Genomic DNA, 24,002 nt, shown 5'->3' on the forward strand with positions numbered 1-24,002 from the left:
GTAAAAAGTACCCAAGGTTATCTGTGATTATGCTACTTAGAAGCCTGTATATGAATTTAATCTGTACACAACTGTAGAGTTTCCTGTGAAGATCTCATGGCAGTTTACAATGCTGAGTACTGCTGATGATGTATGTTTTTGTACAGTGCATGACCTAAAAATATTACTATATACCTAGCCTGGCCTAGCACCCTCATTTTATCAGTGTGCCGGACTAGCTTACCTTTTCCAAAACATTCTGATGGTGATGCAATGGCTAGTTTTACCCCATTCATACCTCCTCATTGTATTGTAAGGTCATGCTCATATTACAGCCATTGTATGAAAGTCTTAATACCATGCAAACTGCATTAACTGTTGAGTCATTCACTCAACATCCTCATCTGCACTTTAAAATGCCTCGATATACCTCGAAATCTGGACAAGACTGTACAGTAGATGTGCCAATTTACAGAGATTAGATGTGTCTGTGTATCTGAATGCATGTTGTACAATAAATATATATTCGTATTGAAAATAAATATATTTCTACTATCACTTCTTTATTATCTTATGAAGGTGTCATACAGCAGAAGATACATGTTAAGGGAGGAAAAAAAGTAAATTACAAAACTGTAATTTAGAATAGAGGTGCACATTTTTAACAACAAATGTTTAAAAAACAACCAACATAAAAGCACAACTTTTTTTTTGCAACCTGTTTGTATTTGGCACTGGTTGGTTTGTAGTATTACTGACGTTTTTCTCATAGTGTGTATTTGTATTTTTAATGTTTTAATTCTTATTTTTTATTGCTACAGAAGTTTAAAATGTGTATCGTATAATAGGAATATTTGGGCATATATTATTTGGGATCATCAGAAGGCTATTTATGAAAGAACATTGATTAATGAAGAGTCTGTCTGGAATATTCGCAGAGTTATAATTGATTTAATGCACCTCCTAAACCACGAGTAAAACAGAGCATAAATAAACGGATTAACGGTGGAGTTAAGACAAAACATTATCAGGAGAATCAGAGAGGTTTCAATACATACTTCAATAAAATCACCTAATAAATTGTAAACAAAATATGGAAGTAAAAACACCATAAACACAAACACTAAAATGGCGAGGACTTTAGCCGCTTTTCTCTCAGATTTCATCGAGTGATTATTAAGCTCTCTGATAGCAGTGGCATGTTTCTTAGCAATCACAAACACTCGAGTATACAATATGATTATGATAGAACATGGAAATATAAAAACTACTACAATGTCAGTTATGAACCATATTTCACTGACAGAGAAAAAACACTCTCCAGGACACATTATAAGATTCATGAAGGTTCCACTGAAATAACAGAATGCTATCACATATGCCAGACACACACACCAGTTTGTAAAAATCAGAATGCACGTAGTCCTCCAAGTGATTTTGTTTGCGTAGAAAAACGGGTTTGAGAGAGCCAAATACCGATCCACAGAGATCAGAGCGATAGTATAGAAGGATAAGGTCCAGAGAAAACCATTAAGCAACCAGAAACTGATGCAGAAACCTCTTCCCAAAATCCAGCATGACTCGATCGTCCAGATCAACACTGCTGGCATCGACAAAGCACCGGTTAGGAAATCCAACACAGCCAGAGAGAGCACGTGCAGGTTGGTCGGAGTGTGAAGCTTCTTGAAGTGAAGAACAGAGATGATGACGAGAAGATTTCCACACACTGTCAGAAGAACCACAACAGCTGAACACACGTACAGTAAGATATAATCTGCAGGAGAGCCAGATCTCTCCGGACAGGAGAAATTCTCACAGCGATCAGACTGGTTAAAATCCATCAGGTTCACGAAAACAGAATTCTCTAAAATCTACAGAGTTTAAAGAAATACATCATATATTGGATGCTACTACTGTAAAACAGTAACTGAAAAAAAAAAGGTCATAATCAAATGACTTATAGCTCAGACAGCTCTTGTATGGTGCTTTTATAGTATAGAAATTGATTACGCCCCACTAATTTGAATGATAAATATGATGTCATGCCTACTAGTTACTGGTTAGAGAATTAAACATTTTAATATGCAAATCTGTGTGTAGCAACGCCTAAAGTAAGTGAGACGACGGGCCTGCGACCCGCACACAAAGGGGACAAAAGGTCTCAAAATAGTCTCAATTGTTTGTGCTGGTTTGTGCTGTAAAAAATTTCGATTGTGCTGCATCGGTTTTGTGTTCTCCTCGTTGTGAACACACTTTTAGTGGTGCAAGCCTGGATTTGTTACGGTTGAATATCACCCTCAAGTCAGATAATAAAGATCTACCTGTATTCAGAGGGGATGGTTCAGATAAATGTGACATTCAGGAGTGGGTTGGTATGATGAGTGTATATTTGAGGAAAAGACATTTCCAGGTCACTGAACAGTCAGATTAGCCGTCTCATGGGCAGGGCTAGAGATGTTGTAAAAGTGTCTGTACGCAGTAACCCTACTCTAGACCATGCTAACCACCCTGAAATTGTCTTTAGCATACGCAAGCAGCATTTCAGTGAGATATCTTGTTCTTGTATGCCGCTCGCAGATTTATTGTTCTCGCACCAGTTCTCCAGGCTCTTAATCTCCTCTAGGTAGGCCTTCTTGTCATTGTCAGAGATCAGGCCCACCACAACACTGCCGTCAGCAATGGTGTTAGAGTTGGAAATGGCCACACAGTAATAATTGTATAACGAGTACAGTTGGGGGCTCAGGACACAACTTTGGGGGGCTCCAATGCTGAGGGTGAGGGTGGGTGAGACATGTCTTCCCACCCGTACTGCTTGTGGTCTGTCTGTCAGGAAGTTGGAGATCCACTGACACTGGGACGGGCTAAGTCCCAGGTCCTTCAACTTGGTGGTGAGTTTGGAGGAAATTATAGTGTTAAATAATGAACAAACAGCATTTTAATATAATTTCCCTTCCTGATGTCCAGATGGTTCAGGGCTGTGTGTAGGAGGTGCGTGATGGCATCCTTGGTAGAGTAATTGGGAAGGTATTCGAAGTGTAATGGGTCCAGGGTGTCGGGTAATGAAGAGGTGTTAACTCTCTTGAAACCTTCCTCAAGTACTGTCACAGGTGAAGTAGTTATTACCAATTCATAGTTTCACAGTCTTCATTATGGAGTCTGTAAATGTTTATTGTTTTATTTAGGACAGTATTTCCCAATCCTGGTCCTGGAGTCCCCCAACACTATATTTTGGATTTTTTTCTTGCCTAGTGCAACAAACTGGTTTTATAGAGTCTTTACTAATTATCTAGCATTTTAATCAGGTATGATTGAAATATGAATTATTGGGGTACACCATTACCATGATAGACAATTTTTTTCTTATTTATTGCTGTACTGATGAGTGTAGTCATTGAAGAATAAGCTTCTGAAGCTGGATGTTTAAACTAGCCAATTGTTAAAATAAAGGTGGCTGTTCTCTATGCACGTCAAACTGCACTGTTATGAACACAATTTGGACTCCAGTGTTGCCATAGTTCTGTTATCGCTGCTTGATTTGTTTAGACTAAAAACTGTTCAAACTGCAGCTTTATGGCCATAGCATGTACTTTTACTGCCATGGCAGTGAGCCTGACAGTTTTTCCCCCTTTCCCAATATTTTATGTCATTATTTTAGAACTGGAGTTATAGATTTGTTTGAACTCAAGCTACACTATTTTAGTCTGACAAATTCTTTCCCAATTTTGTTGAATTGTTATTGATTTAAGATGGAAGAGAGTGAATTTGTTTGTAAAATGTGTAATCCATGTAATGGCAAAAATGTGTGAGACTTTCATCTTCAATGGTTGTGTCAATTTCTGCCTTGGCCGTGATATGACAGAGGCCCCAACCCACAAAGACACCCCCCCCCCCCCCCTGCACGCCATGAGTTTAGGATATTTTGGATGAGGTAGGCGGGTTGCCCATCGATCTCAAGTGGAACAGGAGGGGTTCTGAAGGGCACATCCGTGACTAGAGGTCTCGTGATGACGGGCTTGAGTCGTGACACGTGCGGCGACGGTCAGCCTTGAGCTTGTAGGTGCGTGCAGTTTGTTCCAGCCACTGATGTGTGCTGGCCAAAACCTGTTTGCTCCTCTGGAACCACTGGTCAACTGCTGGTGATTCAGTGGGGTTTGCATTCCAGGGGAACGGGGGAGGCTGATAGCCTAGCACACATTTTAACAGTGTGAGCCCCGTGGCTGAGTGAAGTGGCAAAGTCTGTGCGTATTCGGCCCAGGGGAGGAATCTGCTCCAGTCCTCGGGGCTTGAGGCACAGAATGTCCTGAGGAACCAGCAAATCTCCTGGTTCACTCGTTCCACTTGGTCATTAGTTTTTTGGGTGGTAGCCAGAGGTGAGATTGACAGTGATCCCCATCTTCTCCATGAAGCAGTACCACACCCTGGCCGTGAATTGAGGTCACCAATCAGTGACTATTTCCTCTTGGATGCCGAAGTACCTGAACACATGCTGAAAGAGTACTTTGGCTGTTGTGAAGGCGGTGGGGAGGACGTGTAGTGGAATGAGCCTTACAGACTTAGAAAATCAGTCCACCGTCACCAGAATGGTCATGTTTCCCTGGGATTCTGGTAGGTCTGTGACAAAGTCAATGGAGATGTGGGACCAGGGGCATTCCGGTACGGGCAGAGGATTGAGCTTGCCGGCCGGTAGTGTCCGTGGAACTTTACATTGGGTGCACGATGAGCATGAAGACACTACTCGGTGTACCTCCCTTGCCATATTAGGCCACCAGTACTTATCCCACAACAGAGGATAGGTGCAGTGTGCACCTGGGTGACCCATGGCAACAGCTGTGTGGGCTCAGACAATGAGTTCCTGTCGGTACCGCATGGGGGCATGCTGCTGGAACCTGTGACCTGGGGATGCTTGCTAAGGTTTGATCCAACTCCCACACCAGGGCACTGACAATACAAGTTGGGGGAATAATGAATTCTTCGTGGTTCCGCCGAACCTCAGTGCTGTCCAGACAAGAGCGGGTGTCCGCTTTAGTGTTCTTGGACCCGGGTCTGTACGACAGGGTGAATTGGAGCCTTGCGAAGAATAGTGACCAGCGGGCTTGAGGAGGTGATAAAACCTTGGTGGTACATAGGTACCCTAGGTTCTTGTGATCTGTGAATATGATGAGAGGACGTGTTTCTCCCTCCAGCCAATGTCACCATTCCTCGAGGGCTAGCTTTACGGCCAAGAGTTCTCTATACATCATAATTTCGCTCTGCTGGTGACAGTTTCTGGGAAAAGCAGGACACAGGATGAAGCTTGGGCCTCTCTCCGAAGCATTGTGAGAGGACGGCTCCTACGTCAGTCTCGGACGCATCGACCTCCACCACAAAAGGCTTGTACGGGTCTGGGTGTTTGATGATTTGAGCGGTTATGAATGCATCCTTGAGTTGCTCTAGTAATGCTTGGGCAGCTGGATTCCAGGACAAGCATTTGGGCTTTCCTCTCAGCAGTGACGTCAACAGGTGCACTATGGAGCTGAAACCCCTGATGAAAAGCCAGTAAAAATTTGCAAAGCTCAGGAATCTCTGTAGCTCCTTCACAGTTACTGGAGTGAGCCATTCTACCACTGCCTGCACTTTACCTTGGTCCTTAGTGACCCCCTCAGGGCTGATGATGTACCCTAAAAACGATATGATGTCTTTGTGGAATTCACACTTTTCCGCTTTGACGTAAACGTGGTGCTTGAGTAATCTTTGCAGTACTTGCTGGACATGGTGGACATGTTCCTCCTGAGAACTGGAATAGATCAGGATGTCATCAATGTAAGTGATAATGGTACGTCTCACCATGTCCGTTAGAACTTAATTTATCAGGCACTGAAAGACTGAGGGGGCACTAGAGAGCCCATATTGCATTACCAGATATTCACAGTGGCCTGAGGTGGTACTGAACCCCGTGTTCTACTCATCTCCCTCTCTGATCCGGACCAGGTTGTATGCACTGCAGAGATCCAGATTAGTGAAGATGGTGGCAGCTCTGAGTTGTTCGAGGGCGACTGGAACTAATGGAAGAGGGTAGAGATACTTGATACACTGATCGATTCATGGCCTGAGCCCTCCTCCTTTGCTGTCCACAAAGAAAATTCCTGCTGAAACAGGGGATGTAGATGGTCTTATGCAGCCTTGCTGCAATGCCTCCTGAATATACTCATCCATAGCTCTCTGCTCAGTCTGTGAAAATGGATACACCCTTCCTCGGGGTGGCATAGATTCTGGAAGCAGATCTATGGCACAGTCGTAGGGTCGATGAGGAGGTAATCCGCTAGCCTTTTCCTTGCATGACCCTGAGGTCATGATATTCGGGTGGAATGTGAACTGCTTTTGATGGAGGTGGCTGCTAGTGAGATCACTGGTGTCTGGAGGCAATGTGCTAAGCAATGGGTGGACCAGTGCGTGATCTCCTTACTGGTCCATGAAATACCTGGGTTGTGTTGTTCCAGCCAGGGGAGGCCTAGAATCACCGGATGTCTGGCGGGCACTGTGACATAAAACACTATGATCTCCTGATGGAGCACGCTGGTCTGGAGGGTGAGTGGCTCTGTACAGTGGGAGATGAACCTCTTCCCAACAGGGGCTCCATCAATGGCCTGGATCTTACGTGGTTGAATTAGTGGATGAACAGGGATGTTGTACTTCTGTACTCCTGAGTCAATCAGCACTTCTAAAATACAAGACGACCCTGAGTATTCAACTACGACAGGTAGCACAAATGCAGGTTGAGATACAATCTGGGTTGACGGACCCAAATTCACCCCTGGCTGATGTGGTTTAGCTGTCCCGCTATCTCCTAGGTCGCGACGCTGCTTGAGAGGGCACTGTCTGATGAGGTGCCTCTCCTCACCGCAGTAGAAGCAACACAACTCGGGACACCGCCTCTCTCTCTCCTCCTCGTTGAGTCACGCACGCCCCAGCTGCATCGGCTCAGTGGGGGTGCCTTGCACAACAACAGCAGCTTTGCTGCGTACTGTGAGGCAGCTCTGTAGCAGGTGATCTAGGCGGATAGCCAGGTCAATGAGTGAGTCGAGGGTGAGTTGGTCATCGTGGCAGGCCAGCTCTGCAGGCCAGATCTCTGGCATACTTCTCCGGTGTCGGTATGGGAGGAAACTGTGCAGGCGTCTGTGTAGCGACCGGCGTGGTCTGAATCAGCCTATTTACCTGCGCAGTCAGGTAGGCTAGCTGCTGGTTCTGGTCCCTTATCATTCTCCTGTGGCCATCAATGGCTTGACGCCACTCCGGGTTACCCGTGGCTTCCATAGGAAGGCGAAGTAATCTGTGGTGTACCGCAGGTGGAAATGGAAGCAGTTGCAGGTAACAGACTCGAAGCAATACATTTCAAAGGAGAAGGCAAAGTTCATGGTCATGAAAACAGGAAGGGGTTAGGTGGTCAGGCAAACAAACAAAACAAGGCAAGGCAGAAATCGAGGTCGGGGACGAAAATATCGTCAAAAGTCACTTTGTCAAAACACGAAAATAAAGCTTGGATAATGGCAGAGAGCAAGTCTACTGAACATTTACTTCGCAAAGTCTGTTTGCTTCCAAAGTCTCCTTTATGCTGTGGTGGCATTGTGTGTGTGATTTGATGCAGGTGTGTGTGGTTAGAACTCTGGGGAAGGTGAGCGCATGTGTGTGTGGGAAGTGTAGTCCTCAGCGGCCATGTCTGTAGTTAGTGTTGCCTCCTGGGAAACCGAGTCGTGGTTTGGCCATGATATGACAGATACCCCCCCACCAAAGGGCTCACTCCAGGAGCAGAGTCCTTTCTGGGTCTCCCCCAGGGTCGGGGTCCTGGAAGTTCAGGGTGTGATGCGTGAAAAGTCTTTACATTGCTGCGGGTCCAGGATGTCTTGTGCCAGCACCCAGCACTGTTCCTCTGGCCCATATCCCTCCCACTCAATCAAATACTCCAGCTTACCCCTCCTGCGTAGTGAGTTTAGGATATTTTTGATGAGGTGTGAGAAATGTGTGAGACTTTCATCATTAACGGTTGTGACCATTTGGTTCGTCTTACTGAAGATTTATTGAGATTCAATGTCTTGATTTTACTCAGTGGTATTCAATCAATTATAGCATTCACTCAGGTTGGATTGATGCACATCCATGGTATTTAGTGGAAAAGGTCCGCCTTACAAAGAATATCATGTTCTGGACACTTGCATTTTTGCACTAAGAAAACATTATATTTTTAGTCAGATAAACTTAAAAATGAAACCTTGTTGTACATGGATAGACATGTAGAAACAATATTTTTTGTGAGTTTGTTTAACTTAACATATAATGTTCATTGTACATACACTTCAACTTTAATTGTTAAGTTTGTACAACTAATTGCCCTAAAATTTGAGGACACTCAAAAAAGCCCTGAAGTGGGTTGCCTTAATTTATTAAAGTTTTCTCAACTATTAATTAATTAATTAATTAATTTTTTTTTTATTATTATTTTTTTACAGTGTATTCATTGTATAAGAATAGTGCTTCATGACATTGTAATGATTGGAAAATGTTCTATCATTTTAATTTAAGGGCATCAAAATCATTCATAACATCGGCATATATGCTTCTTAAGTTCATAAAAGTTTTATAAATGGGAAGGACCTGCAGAGGCATCGTATTCCTACAGAAATTAAATAAACAGTTAATAATAAAAAGGTAAGCTGACATATATTTATTTCAACACATCCCAAAGCTCATATGTGCTCATATGTTATCTAACTGTCTATCAGTCATGAGAGGCCTTTTGTCCTAATCTGTGATATTGCATAAAACCATAATCTCACCTGACAAGATTTGACAAAGATATTTTTTATAAATTGTTTAATGCTGCTTAATAATAGATTTGTGTAATTTTTGTCAGTGTTTTATGAACTGGAGCCCTTTTCTCTCCCCTCATATATAGCATAAAACCTGCAGTGTCACCTGACGAGTTTTGACATAAGCCTTTCACAAAGCCTCTAACATTGTTTGATAAAAGCTTAATATAATGCTTATGAATGTGTTCATATGTTCACGTGTAGGTATCCTTAATAACATAAAGTGTTACCAAACAATTATTAATGCAGAGTTCAGTGGGAATATTTATAACAGCAAAATAATATATAATATAACAGCAATATAATATATAATATAACAGCAATATTTAGGCAAATTATGAGGGAGTATGAAAAGGGGCTTTTCATGAAAGCACATTGATTATTGCATTGTTATTATAGATGAATAATATTGTGAAAAATAAACAGTACACACACAAAAAAACACACAGAAACTTCTCCCCAAATCTTCAGAATATTGTGCATTGTGTTTTTTTTAATATATATATATACACACACACACACACACACAAAATTATGTCCTTATATTACATAATATAATAGAGTACAGTACATATTTACACTTAACTTCACTTAACTAACCCCTATATGTTTTATTATATTGATCTTGGAAATTGGATTCGTTATAGAAGCTTAAATTATATCGAATATAAATGCCATATTCAGGCACATCATCAAAAGGAGTAAAAAAAAATGCTATTTATGAAAGAGTACTGATGAATGAGGAGTCAGTTTGGAATATTCGCAGAGTTATAATTAATTTAATGCACCTCCTAAACCACGGGTAAAACAGAGCATAAATAACAGGATTAATGTTGGAGTTCCTTTCAGTTTGAACATGAGTGTTAACTCATGACGTGACCTACATCACATAAGACAGTCTGAATGGCTGTTGTGTCACTTCTTATTCACTTATCATTTTCATAAAGGTTATAATTCTTGACCCATGACAGATTAAATCTCAATACAATGGATTTCCCACCCAGTGATGTGTGATTGTTTTCATCCTGACTTCTACCACTTCAGGAAGCTTTGAGCATTACCAGTGTACCCCTTCTGTACACACTTTATCTTGGTTAATATCAAGGTTATATTGCTGCCTAACCATGTTTTCATTGCTTAAGTTAGTGATTTATCTTACACTTTCACTGTTTTGGAGTTGAGAGCTTTTCCTCACCCTTCTTTCCCTGAGATACTGTTCATGCAAACCTATGTGTTTTGAGTGTTTACACAAATGGAATGAAATCTTTCAAGAACAGCAGTTCGCTTTTGGAGTCGTAGGCTGTTTCTCACATGAAGATAATATAGTTTAAAATCAAATGCTTGTTACAGTTTTTATAAGTTGCTCTAACACACTCCCTGGTGAAAAATTCCCTAATAAAATGTTTACTATAGCAATAGTGAACACTTTATCAATAATATACTTCATGTAAAAAGTACCCAAGGTTATCTGTGATTATGCTACTTAGAAGCCTGTATATGAATTTAATCTGTACACAACTGTAGAGTTTCCTGTGAAGATTTCATGGCAGTTTACAATGCTGAGTACTGCTGATGATGTATGTTTTTGCACAGTGCATGACCTAAAAATATTACTATATACCTAGCCTGGCCTAGCACCCTCACTTTATCAGTGTGCCGGACTAGCTTACCTTTTCCAAAACATTCTGATGGTGATGCAATGGCTAGTTTTACCCCATTCATACCTCCTCATTGTATTGTAAGGTCATGCTCATATTACAGCCATTGTATGAAAGCCTTAATACCATGCAAACTGCATTAACTGTTGAGTCATTCACTCAACATCCTCATCTGCACTTTAAAATGCCTCGATATACCTCGAAATCTGGACAAGACTGTACAGTAGATGTGCCAATTTACAGAGATTAGATGTGTCTGTGTATCTGAATGCATATTGTACAATAAATATATATTCGTATTGAAAATAAATATATTTCTACTATCACTTCTTTATTATCTTATGGAGGTGTCATACAGCAGAAGATACATATTAAGGGAGGAAAAAAAAAGTAAATTACAAAACTGTAATTTAGAATAGAGGTGCACATTTTTAACAACAAATGTTTAAAAAACAACCAACATAAAAGCACAAATTTTTTTTTTTTGTGCAACCTGTTTGTATTTGGCACTGGTTGGTTTGTAGTATTACTAACGTTTTTCTCATAGTGTGTATTTATATTTTTAATGTTTTAATTCTTATTTTTTATTGCTACAGAAGTTTAAAATGTGTATCGTATAATAGGAATATTTGGGCATATATTATTTGGGATCATCAGAAGGCTATTTATGAAAGAACATTGATTAATGAAGAGTCTGTCTGGAATATTCGCAGAGATATAATTGATTTAATGCACCTCCTAAACCACGAGTAAAACAGAGCATAAATAAACGGGTTAACGGTGGAGTTAAGACAAAACAGTATCATGAGAATCAGAGAGGTTTCAATACATACTTCAATAAAATCACTTAATAAATTGTAAACAAAATATGGAAGTAAAAACACCATAAACACAAACACTAAAATGGCGAGGACTTTAGCCGCTTTTCTCTCAGATTTCATCGAGTGATTATTAAGCTCTCTGATAGCAGTGGCATGTTTCTTAGCAATCACAAACACTCGAGTATACAATATGATTATGATAGAACATGGAAATATAAAAACTACTACAATGTCAGTTATGAACCATATTTCACTGATAGAGAGAAAACACTCTCCAGGACACATTACAAGATTCATCAAGGTTCCACTGAAATAACAGAATGCTATCACATATGCCAAACACACACACCAGTTAGTATAAACCAGAATGCACGTAGTCCTCCAAGTGATTTTGTTTGCGTAGAAAAACGGGTTTGAGAGAGCCAAATACCGATCCACAGAGATCAGAGCGATAGTATAGAAGGATAAGATACAGAAGAAACCATTAAGCAACCAGAAACTGATGCAGAAACCTCTTCCCAAAATCCAGCATGACTCGATCGTCCAGATCAACACTGCTGGCATCGCCAAAGCACCGGTGAGGAAATCCAATACAGCCAGAGAGAGCACGTGCAGGTTGGTCGGAGTGTGAAGCTTCTTGAAGTGAAGAACAGAGATGATGACGAGAAGATTTCCACACACTGTCAGAAGAACCACAACAGCTGAACACACGTACAATAAGATATAAACTGCAGGAGAGCCAGATCTCTCCGGACAGGAGAAATTCTCACAGCGATCAGACTGGTTAAAATCCATCAGGTTCACGAAAACAGAATTTTCTAAAATCTACAGAGTTTAAAGAAATACATCATATATTGGATGCTACTACTGTAAAACAGTAACTGGAAAAAAAAAAGGTCATAACCAAATGACTTATGGCTCAAACAGCTCTTGTATGGTGCTTTTATAGTATAGAAATTGATTACGCCCCATTAATTTGAATGATAAATATGATGTCATGCCTACTAGTTACTGGTTAGAGAATTAAACGTTTTAATATGCAAATCTGTGTGTAGCAACGCCTAAAGTAAGTGAGACGACGGGCCTGCGACCCGCACACAAAGGGGACAAAAGGTCTCAAAATAGTCTCAATTGTTTGTGCTGGTTTGTGCTGTAAAAAATTTCGATTGTGCTGCATCGGTTTTGTGTTCTCCTCGTTGTGAACACACTTTTAGTGGTGCAAGCCTGGATTTGTCACAGTTGAATATCACCCTCAAGTCAGATAATAAAGATCTACCTGTATTCAGAGGGGGTGGTTCAGATAAATGTGACATTCAGGAGTGGGTTGGTATGATGAGTGTATATTTGAGGAAAAGACATTTCCAGGTCACTGAACTGACAGATTAGCCGTCTCGTGGGCAGGGCTAGAGATGTTGTAAAAGTGTCTGTACGCAGTAACCCTACTCTAGACCATGCTAACCATCCCAAAATTGTCTTTAGCATACACAAGCAGCATTTCAGTGAGATATCTTGGTCTTGTATGCCGCTCGCAGATTTTTGTTCTCGCACCAGTTCTCCAGGCTCTTAATCTCCTCTAGGTAGGCCTTCTTGTCGTTGTCAGAGATCAGGCCCACCACAACACTGCCGTCAGCAATGGTGTTAGAGTTGGAAATGGCCACACAGTAATAACTATATAACGAGTACAGTTGGGGGCTCAGGACACAACTTTGGGGGGCTCCAGTGCTGAGGGTGAGGGTGGGTGAGACATGTCTGCCCACCCGTACTGCTTGTGGTCTGTCTGTCAGGAAGTTGGAGATCCACTGACACTGGGACGGGCTAAGTCCCAGGTCCTTCAACTTGGTGGTGAGTTTGGAGTAAATTATAGTGTTAAATAATGAACAAACAGCATTTTAATATAATTTCCCTTCCTGATGTCCAGATGGTTCAGGGCTGTGTGTAGGAGGTGCGTGATGGCATCCTTGGTAGAGTAATTGGGAAGGTATTCGAAGTGTAATGGGTCCAGGGTGTCGGGTAATGAAGAGGTGTTAACTCTCTTGAAACCTTCCTCAAGTACTGTCATAGGTGAAGTAGTTATTACCAATTCATAGTTTCACAGTCTTCATTATGGAGTCTGTAAATGTTTATTGTTTTATTTAGGACAGTATTTCCCAATCCTGGTCCTGGAGTCCCCCAACACTATATTTTGGATTTTTTTCTTGCCTAGTGCAACAAACTGGTTTTATAGAGTCTTTACTAATTATCTAGCATTTTAATCAGGTATGATTGAAATGCGAATTATTGGGGTACACCATTACCATGATAGACAATTTTTTTTCTTATTTATTGCTGTACTGATGAGTGTAGTCATTGAAGAATAAACTTCTGAAGCTGGATGTTTAAACTAGCCAATTGTTAAAATAAAGGTGGCTGTTCTCTATGCACGTCAAACTGCACTGTTATGAACACAATTTGGACTCCAGTGTTGCCATAGTTCTGTTATCGCTGCTTGATTTGTTTAGACTAAAAACTGTTCAAACTGCAGCTTTATGGCCATAGCATGTACTTTTACTGCCATGGCAGTGAGCCTGACAGTTTTTCCCCCTTTCCCAATATTTTATGCCATTATTTTAGAACTGGAGTTATAGATTTGTTTGAACTCAAGCTACACTTTTTTAGTCTGACAAATTCTTTCCCAATTTTGTTGAATTGTTATTGATTTAAGATGGAAGAGAATGAATTTGTTTGTAAAATGTGTAATCCATGTCATGGCAAAAATGTGTGAGACTTTCATCTTCAATGGTTGTGTCAATTTCTGCCTTGGCCGTGATATGACAGAGGCCCCAACCCACAAAGACCCCCCCCCCGCCCCCCGCACGCCATGAGTTTAGGATATTTTAGATGAGGTAGGCGGGTTGCCCATCGATCTCAAGTGGGACAGGAGGGGTTCTGAAGGGCACATCCGTGACTAGAGGTCTCGTGATGACGGGCTTGAGTCGTGACACTTGGAAGGACGGAGCTATGCGACTGTTGAGGTAATTCCAAACGGTAGGTGACCGATGTGTGCTGGCCCAACCCTGTTTGCTCCTCTGGAACCACTGGTCAACTGCTGGTGATTCAGTGGGGTTTGCATTCCAGGGGAACGGGGGAGGCTGATAGCCTAGCACACATTTTAACAGTGTGAGCCCCGTGGCTGAGTGAAGTGGCAAAGTCTGTGCGTATTCGGCCCAGGGGAGGAATCTGCTCCAGTCCTCGGGGCTTGAGGCACAGAATGTCCTGAGGAACCAGCCAATCTCCTGGTTCACTCGTTCCACTTGGTCATTAGTTTTTTGGGTGGTAGCTAGAGGTGAGATTGACAGTGATCCCCATCTTCTCCATGAAGCAGTACCACACCCTGGCTGTGAATTGAGGTCACCAATCAGTGACTATTTCCTCTTGGATGCCGAAGTACCTGAACACATGCTGAAAGAGTACTTTGGCTGTTGTGAAGGCGGTGGGGAGGACGTGTAGTGGAATGAGCCTTATAGACTTAGAAAATCAGTCCACAGATACAGCACTGATTAAGACCGCTGTAATCGATTCATGGCCTGAGCCCTCCTCCTTTGCTGTCCACAAAGAAAATTCCTGCTGAAGCAGGGGATGTAGATGGTCTTATGCAGCCTTGCTGCAATGCCTCCTGAATATACTCATCCATAGCTCTCTGCTCAGTCTGTGAAAATGGATACACCCTTCCTCGGGGTGGCATAGTTTCTGGAAGCAGATCTATGGCACAGTCGTAGGGTCGATGAGGTGGTAATCCGCTAGCCTTTTCCTTGCATGACCCTGAGGTCATGATATTCGGGTGGAATGTGAATTGCTTTTGATGGAGGTGGCTGCTAGTGAGATCACTGGTGTCTGGAGGCAATGTGCTAAGCAATGGGTGGACCAGTGCGTGATCTCCTTACTGGTCCATGAAATACCTGGGTTGTGTTGTTCCAGCCAGGGGAGGCCTAGAATCACCGGATGTCTGGCGGGCACTGTGACATAAAACACTATGATCTCCTGATGGAGCACGCTGGTCTGGAGGGTGAGTGGCTCTGTACAGTGGGAGATGAACCCCTTCCCAATAGGGGCTCCATCAATGGCCCGGATCTTATTTCTGTACTCTTGAGTCAATCAGCACTTCTAAAATACAAGACGACCCTGAGTGTTCAACTACGACAGGTAGCACAAATGCAGGTTGAGATACAATCTGGGTTGACGGACCCAAATTCACCCCTGGCTGATGTGGTTTAGCTGTCCCGCTATCTCCTAGGTCGCGACGCTGCTTGAGAGGGCACTGTCTGATGAGGTGCCTCTCCTCGCCGCAGTAGAAGCAACGCAACTCGGGACACCGCCTCTCTCTCTCCTCCTCGTTGAGTCACGCACGCCACAGCTGCATCGGCTCAGTGGGGGTGCCTTGCACAACAACAGCAGCTTTGCTGCGTACTGTGAGGCAGCTCTGTAGCAGGTGATCTAGGTGGATAGCCAGGTCAATGAGTGAGTCGAGGGTGAGTTGGTCATCGTGGCAGGCCAGCTCTGCAGGCCAGATCTCTGGCATACTTCTCCGGTGTCGGTATCGGAGGAAACTGTGCAGGCGTCTATGTGTAGCGACCGGCGTGGTCTGAATCAGCCTATTTACCTGCGCAGTCAGGTAGGCTAGCTGCTGGTTCTGGTCCCTTATCATTCTCCCGTGGCCATCAATGGCTTGACGCCACTCCGGGTTACCCGTGGCTTCCATAGGAAGGCGAAGTAATCTGTGGTGTACCGCAGGTGGAAATGGAAGCAGTTGCAGGTAACAGACTCGAAGCAATACATTTCAAAGGAGAAGGCAAAGTTCATGGTCATGAAAACAGGAAGGGGTTAGGTGGTCAGGCAAACAAACAAAACAAGGCAAGGCAGAAATCGAGGTCGGGGACGAAAATATCGTCAAAAGTCACTTTGTCAAAACACGAAAATAAAGCTTGGATAATGGCAGAGAGCAAGTCTACTGAACATTTACTTCGCAAAGTCTGTTTGCTTCCAAAGTCTCCTTTATGCTGTGGTGGCATTGTGTGTGTGATTTGATGCAGGTGTGTGTGGTTAGAACTCTGGGGAAGGTGAGCGCATGTGTGTGTGGGAAGTGTAGTCCTCAGCGGCCATGTCTGTAGTTAGTGTTGCCTCCTGGGAAACCGAGTCGTGGTTTGGCCATGATATGACAGATACCCCCCCACCAAAGGGCTCACTCCAGGAGCAGAGTCCTTTCTGGGTCTCCCCCAGGGTCGGGGTCCTGGAAGTTCAGGGTGTGATGCGTGAAAAGTCTTTACATTGCTGCGGGTCCAGGATGTCTTGTGCCAGCACCCAGCGCTGTTCCTCTGGCCCATATCCCTCCCACTCAATCAAATACTCCAGCTTACCCCTCCTGCGTAGTGAGTTTAGGATATTTTTGATGAGGTGTGAGAAATGTGTGAGACTTTCATCATTAACGGTTGTGACCATTTGGTTCGTCTTACTGAAGATTTATTGAGATTCAATGTCTTGATTTTACTCAGTGGTATTCAATCAATTATAGCATTCACTCAGGTTGGATTGATGCACATCCATGGTATTTAGTGGAAAAGGTCCGCCTTACAAAGAATATCATGTTCTGGACACTTGCATTTTTGCACCAAGAAAACATTATATTTTTAGTCAGATAAACTTACAAATGAAACCTTGTTGTACATGGATAGACATGTAGAAACAATATTTTTTGTGAGTTTGTTTAACTTAACATATAATGTTCATTGTACATACACTTCAACTTTAATTGTTAAGTTTGTACAACTAATTGCCCTAAAATTTGAGGACACTCAAAAAAGCCCTGAAGTGGGTTGCCTTAATTTATTAAAGTTTTCTCAACTATTAATTAATTAATTTATTTATTATTATTATTATTTTTTTTTTTTACAGTGTATTCATTGTATAAGAATAGTGCTTCATGACATTGTAATGATTGGAAAATGTTCTATCATTTTAATTTAAGAGCATCAAAATCATTCATAACATCGGCATATATGCTTCTTAAGTTCATAAAAGTTTTATAAATGGGAAGGACCTGCAGAGGCATCGTATTCCTACAGAAATTAAATAAACAGTTAATAATAAAAAGGTAAGCTGACATATATTTATTTCAACACATCCCAAAGCTCATATGTGCTCATATGTTATCTAACTGTCTATCAGTCATGGGAGGCCTTTTGTCCTAATCTGTGATATTGCATAAAACCATAATCTCACCTGACAAGATTTGACAAAGATATTTTTTATAAATTGTTTAATGCTGCTTAATAATAGATTTGTGTAATTTTTGTCAGTGTTTTATGAACTGGAGCCCTTTTCTCTCCCCTTATATATAGCATAAAACCTGCAGTGTCACCTGACGAGTTTTGACATAAGCCTTTCACGAAGCCTCTAACATTGTTTGATAAAAGCTTAATATAATGCTTATGAATGTGTTCATATGTTCACGTGTAGGTATCCTTAATAACATAAAGTGTTACCAAACAATTATTAATGCAGAGTTCAGTGGGAATATTTATAACAGCAATATAATATATAATATAACAGCAATATTTAGGCAAATTATGAGGGAGTATGAAAAGGGGCTTTTCATGAAAGGACATTGATTATTGCATTGTTATTATAGATGAATAATATTGTGAAAAATAAACAGTACACAAAAAAAAAAAACACAGAAACTTCTCCCCAAATATTCAGAATATTGTGCACTGTGTTTATATATATATATATATATATATATATATATATATATATATATATATACACACACAAAATTATGTCCTTATATTATATAATATAATAGAGTACAGTACATATTTACACTTAACTTCACTCAACTAACCCCTATATATTTTATTATATTGATCTTGGAAATTGGATTCATTATAGAAGCTTAAATTATATCGAATATAAATGCCATATTCAGGCACATCATCAAAAGGAGTAAAAAAAAAAGCTATTTATGAAAGAATATTGATTAATGCAGAGTCTGTTTGAAATATTCGCAGAGTTATAATTAATTTAACGCACCTCCTAAACCACGGGTAAAACAGAGCATAAATAACAGGATTAATGTTGGAGTTAAGACAAAACAAGACTGAGACTTCTTGAAATGTTTCTGTCTGTAGTTCAATGACGTTACTTAATAAATTGTAAATGAAATATGGAAGTAAACACATCAGAAACACAGACACTAAAATGCCCAGGACTTTAGCTGCTTTTCTCTCAGATTTCATCGAGTGTGAGGTGATTTTCTGTGTTTTAGGCCGTGTGTGATTATTAAGCTCTCTGATAGCAGTGGCATGTTTCTTAGCAATCACAAACACTCGAGTATACAATATGATTATGATAGAAAGTGGAAATATAAATGTTATTACAAGGTCGATTACAGTCCAAACATCAGTCAGATAGAGATAACACTCCCCGGGACACATTACAAATACTGTAAAGTTTCCATTGAAATATAAGAGTGCTGAGCTATAGGCCAGCACCACACACCAGACACATACAATTACTATACCAGTGATCCTCACAGACACTCTGTTCATGTAGAGAAAGGGGTTTGAGAGAGCCAAATACCGATCCACAGCGATCAGAGCGATATTATAGATTGACACGTTTGTGAGGAAACCACAAATCAACCCAAAGATGGTGCAGAAAACTTTCCCAAAAATCCAGCATGACTCAATCGTCCAGATTAACATCGGCGGCATTACTAAAGCACCAACGAGGAAATCCGACACAGCCAGAGAGAGCACGAGCATGTTTGTTGCTGTGTGAAGCTGCTTGAAGTGAAGAACAGAGATGATGATGAGCATATTTCCACACACTGTTAGAAGAACCACAGCAGCTGAACACACATACTGTAAGATATAAACTGCAGGAGATCCAGATCTCTCTGGACAGGAGAAATGCTCACAGAGATCAGACTGGTTAAACTCCGTCAGGTTCATAAACACAGCATATCTCTAATGTCTACAGAGTTTAAAGTAAAACACTGTCATAATCAAATGACTTATGACTCAAGCAGCTCTAGTGCTTTTATAGCATAGAAATTGATCACACCCCCTCTACTTTGAGTGACAGCATGATAGATATGATGTCATGCTGTGTTGAAACAAAAGGCCTAAATTAAATATCAACAGAATGTTTCCTCCATTTCATGTGCATTTGACTGGACTGATGGGACTTGTGGGATGTCTTTGCTTTCTGTAAAGTTAAATGGAGAATGTTTTGAGTTCATTAATGAAAAATCAAATCCTTCAATGTAAGTTCAATGTAGTGAACATTTGACAAGTATATAGCAAACATCAGTTTATTATATTATTATTAGTACTGCCACAATGGAAAGGGAAAGAAGGATGAACATTTTCACCTAAAAAGGTTAAACAGGTCTACAATGTAGTGCCAATTCTAACAAGTAGTATTAATGGTGATGATAATTAGAAGATGAATAAACATGCATTTGTCCCCCTGCGCTGGTCAGTTGTCACAAGTGTTTAAACACTTCGTTTAACAGAACAGTAAAAATGTTGGCCATGTGGACCCTAGACATTGGCTTATTAAAAGATTATACAGAAAGTGCATGAAGTAACAACAATTTTTGTGAATTTTTAGATCACTTTAGTGGTTTTACTCATTTATTTATTTATTTATTTTTACAGAGCCTACTGCCAAATGTAGCTGTTAGTGACTGTTCTGCACTCAATAAGGACAGTCAGATTACACATTATCTTACACCACGGGTAAAACAGTGCATAAATAAATGGAAATAAATAAATAACTAGTTGAATTAGTGTCACGTAATTACCATAATGAAGGTTAGGACGGATGCAAGTGCAGATAAGAGCTTTTAATAAAGAGAGGCAGGCAGACAAATCCAAATCATGAGACAATAGCGAGGTCAAGAAACAGGCACTGGGTCAGGCGATCAGCAAACAGGCATAAATGAGGCAAGGCAAGAATTGAGAACGAGAAACAAGAAGCAAGATCAACGAACATGAAACAAAACGAGGAACAGGGTACAAACACTTGGTATGGTGATAACACTCAATACTTCGCAAAGTCATTGTGTTCAAACAGTCTCTTTATACTGTGGTTGTGAGTGCTGTGAATTTGCTGCAGGTGGAACTCTGCAGGTGAGACTACCTCGTGGGACTCAGGTTGGAGCTCTGGGGAGGAGGTCGTCACGTTGACCTCCGGCTCGATCTCTTGAGGTGAGACCACCTCATGGGTTTCAGGTTGGAGCTCTGGGGAGGAGGTCACCACGTTGACCTCTGGTTGGAGATCAGCAGGTGAGACCACTTTTCAGGTCTCAGGCTGGAGCTTTGGGAAGGAGGTCACCCTGTCTGCCTGCTCATAATAAGTGATGAATGGCAGGGCAAGTTTATCTGCGAGGCTGACCCCCCCAAAAGATGTTCCAGGACAGCCTTGTATTCTGCACTCCCGAACACCATCACGAATAGTTCCACAAACTGAGTTACATTCTCAAGTCCCCTGGATCCCATGGCCACAAGATGCTGTGCCCACTGTCGGGCTGGGCCAAAATGCCGGGACAACATGAACCTTAGCCATAGCTTCTCGTCGGGCTTTGGGTCTGCTAGGCTTACAAAACAGAACTGGCAGTCAACAAGAAAATATTCAGGGTAGCCAAAAAACCCATCATACAGATCTGGGAGTCCTCTAACAGTCCACTGGGGTAACTGGATTGAATCCAAAGCTGGGACACAATGAACCCGAGCCACTGCCCTTTGTACGGTTTGGGGTTCGCCAGTGTGGCGTCTTCCATCTTCCTGCTGCATCCATGGTGAGGCAAAGTATTCTGTCACGTAATTAATGTAATGAAGGTTAGAACGGATGCAAGTGCAAATAAGAGCTTTTAATAAAGAGAGGTAGGCAGACAAATCCAAAACATGGGACAATAGCACGGTCAAGAAACAGGCAATGGGTCAGGCGATCTGCAAAGAGACATAAACTAGGCAAGGCAAGAATCAAGAATGAGAAACAAGAAGCAAGATCAATGAACACGAAACAAAACTAGGAACAGGGTACAAATGCTTGGTATGGTTATAACACTCAATTCTTCACAAAGTCATTTGTTCAAACAGTATGGGTATAAAAAGAGTATCTTAGAGAAGCAGAGTCTCTCAGAAGTAAAGATGGGATGGAATCTGGATGGAAGCAGATGTTGCTTGAAAACCTGTACATGCCTTTCAGCACTGATGATGCCTTTCCAGATGTGCAAGCTGCCCATTCCATAGACACTAATGCACCCCATACCATCAGAAATGTAGGCTTTTGAATGGAGCGCTGATAAAAAGCCAGATGGTCCCTCGCGATGTCCATGGTTTCCAAAAAGACTTTCAAATTTGGATTCGTCTGACCACAGAACAGTTTTCCACTTTGCCTCAGTCCATTTTAAATTTGCTTTGGCCCAGAGAAGATGGCGGTGTTTCTGGATCATGTTCAAATATGGCTTCTTCTTTGCATGATAGAGCTTTAACCAGCGTTTGTGGATGGCACGGCAAACCATGTTCACAGACAGTGGGTTCTGGAGGTGTTTCTGAGCCCATGCAATGATTTCCATTACAGAATCATGCCTGTTTTTAATGCAGTGCCGCCTGAGTGCCCAAAAATCACGGGCATGCAATACTGATTTTCACCCTTGTCCCTTGCGCACAGAGATTTCTCCAGATTCTCAGGATCTTTTGATGATATTATGTACTGTAGATGATGAGATGTTCATAGTCTTCAAAATTTTACGTTGAGGAACATTATTCTAAAATTGTTCCACAATTTGTAGACGCAGTTTTTCTCAGATTGGTGAACCTCTACCCATTTTTACTTCTGAGAGACTCTGCTTCTCTAAGATCCTCTTTTTATGCCCAATCATCTTACTGACCTGTTCCCAAGTAACCTCTAGCTGTTTCTTTTTACTAACACTTACTTTGCCAGCCTTTTGTTGTCCACGTCCCAACTTTTTTGAGACGTTTTATTATAGATGAATAATATTGAGAAAAATAAACAGTAAACAAAGAAGTCCCACAGAAACCTCTCCCCAAATATTCAGAACATTTTATGTACACTAATGGTCAAAAGGTTTGTGGACACTCAACTGAAACATTTCTCATGGTCTCAAAAACCTTTTGATCTGAAGGTGTGTGATTAAATGTTTGGAATTGGTGTTGTAGACAAAATATAATTGTGCCTACGTATTCATTTCTTTAATTTATAAAACTAATATTTTATTTACAAAAAATATTTTTGTAAACGGATGACTTGAAACGAAATATTCCGAAAAGCAGTCGATAAGTTTCCGGCATAGGTGGAAACTCCTTTAATACTGTTTAAAAAGCATCACATAGAAATTTCTCAAGAAATCGGTTGAGAAAATGCCAAGAATACATTTATGGAAATGGGGTCTACTTTGAAGATGCTAAAATATAAAATTATTTTGATTTATTTTGGATTTTTTTATCACAACATAATTCCCATAGTTCCATTTGTGTTACTCCAGAGTTTTGAAGACTTTATATATATATATATATATAAACAACGGCAACAAAGGTGAGTACACCCTTAAGTGAAAATGTCCACATTGGGCCCAATTAGCCATTTTCCCTCCCTGGTGTCATGTGACTTGTTAGTGTTACAAGGTCTCAGGTGTGAACGGGGAGCAGGTGTGTTAAATTTGGTGTCATCGTTCTCACACTCCCTCATACTGGTCACTGGACGTTCAACATGGCACCTCATGGCAAAGAACTCTCTGAGGATCTGAAAAAAAGAAATGTTGCTCTACATAAAGATGGCCTAGGCTATAAGAAGATTGCCAAGAGCCTGACACTGAGCTGCAGCATGGTGGCCAAGACCATACAGCGGTTTAACAGGACAGATTCCACTCAGAACAGGTCTCGCCATGGTCCACCAAAGAAGTCGAGTGCACATGCTCAGCGTCATATCCAGAGGCTGTCTTTGGGAAATAGACGTATGAGTGCTGCTAGCATTGCTGCAGAGGTTGAAGGGGTGGGGGGTCAGCCTGTCAGTGCTCAGACCATACACCGCACACTGCATCAAATTGGTCTGCATGACTGTCGTCCCAGAAGGGAGCCTCTTCTAAAGATGATGCACAAGAAAGCCCGCAAACAGTTTGCTGAAGAAAAGCAGACTAAGGACATGGATTACTGGAACCATGTCCTGTGGTCTGATGAGACCAAGATAAACTTATTTGGTTCAGATGGTGTCAAGCGTGTGTGGTGGCAACCAGGTGAGGAGTACAAAGACAAGTGTGTCTTGCCTACAGTCAAGCACGATGGTGGGAGTGTCATGGTCTGGGGCTGCATGAGTGCTACCGGCACTGGGGAGCTACAGTTCATTGAGGGAACCATGAATGCCAACATGTCCTGTGACATACTGAAGCAGAGCATGATCCCCTCCCTTCAGAGACTGGGCCGCAGGGCAGTATTCCAGCATGATAACGACCCCAAACACACCTCCAAGATGACCACTGCCTTGCTAAAGAAGCTGAGGGTGAAGGTGATGGACTGGCCAAGCATGTCTCCAGACCTAAACCCTATTGAACATCTGTGGGGCATCCTCAAACGGAAGGTGGAGGAGCACAAGGTCTCTAACATCCACCAGCTCTGTGATGTCATCATGGAGGAGTGGAAGAG

At 41.6% G+C, this 24,002-nt stretch overlaps 1 protein-coding gene across 1 annotated transcript; it reads right to left on the reverse strand.

Moving 5' to 3' along the window:
* Window positions 1-18,293: 18,293 nt before the first annotated feature.
* LOC128617034 (trace amine-associated receptor 13c-like) lies at window positions 18,294-19,385 on the reverse strand. Its single transcript, XM_053639996.1, has one exon. The coding sequence runs from the start codon at window positions 19,284-19,286 to the stop codon at window positions 18,294-18,296; it is 993 nt and encodes a 330-aa protein (XP_053495971.1). The 5' UTR covers window positions 19,287-19,385.
* Window positions 19,386-24,002: the final 4,617 nt, after the last annotated feature.

The sequence above is a fragment of the Ictalurus furcatus genome, chromosome 2 (genome assembly GCF_023375685.1).
Source record: "Ictalurus furcatus strain D&B chromosome 2, Billie_1.0, whole genome shotgun sequence".
Taxonomy (NCBI): Eukaryota; Metazoa; Chordata; class Actinopteri; order Siluriformes; family Ictaluridae; genus Ictalurus; species Ictalurus furcatus.

Coding starts and splice junctions, on each gene's coding strand:
- LOC128617034 (XM_053639996.1), bottom strand. CDS start 19,286: ATGAACCTGACGGAGTTTAACCAGTCTGATCTCTGTGAGCATTTCTCC.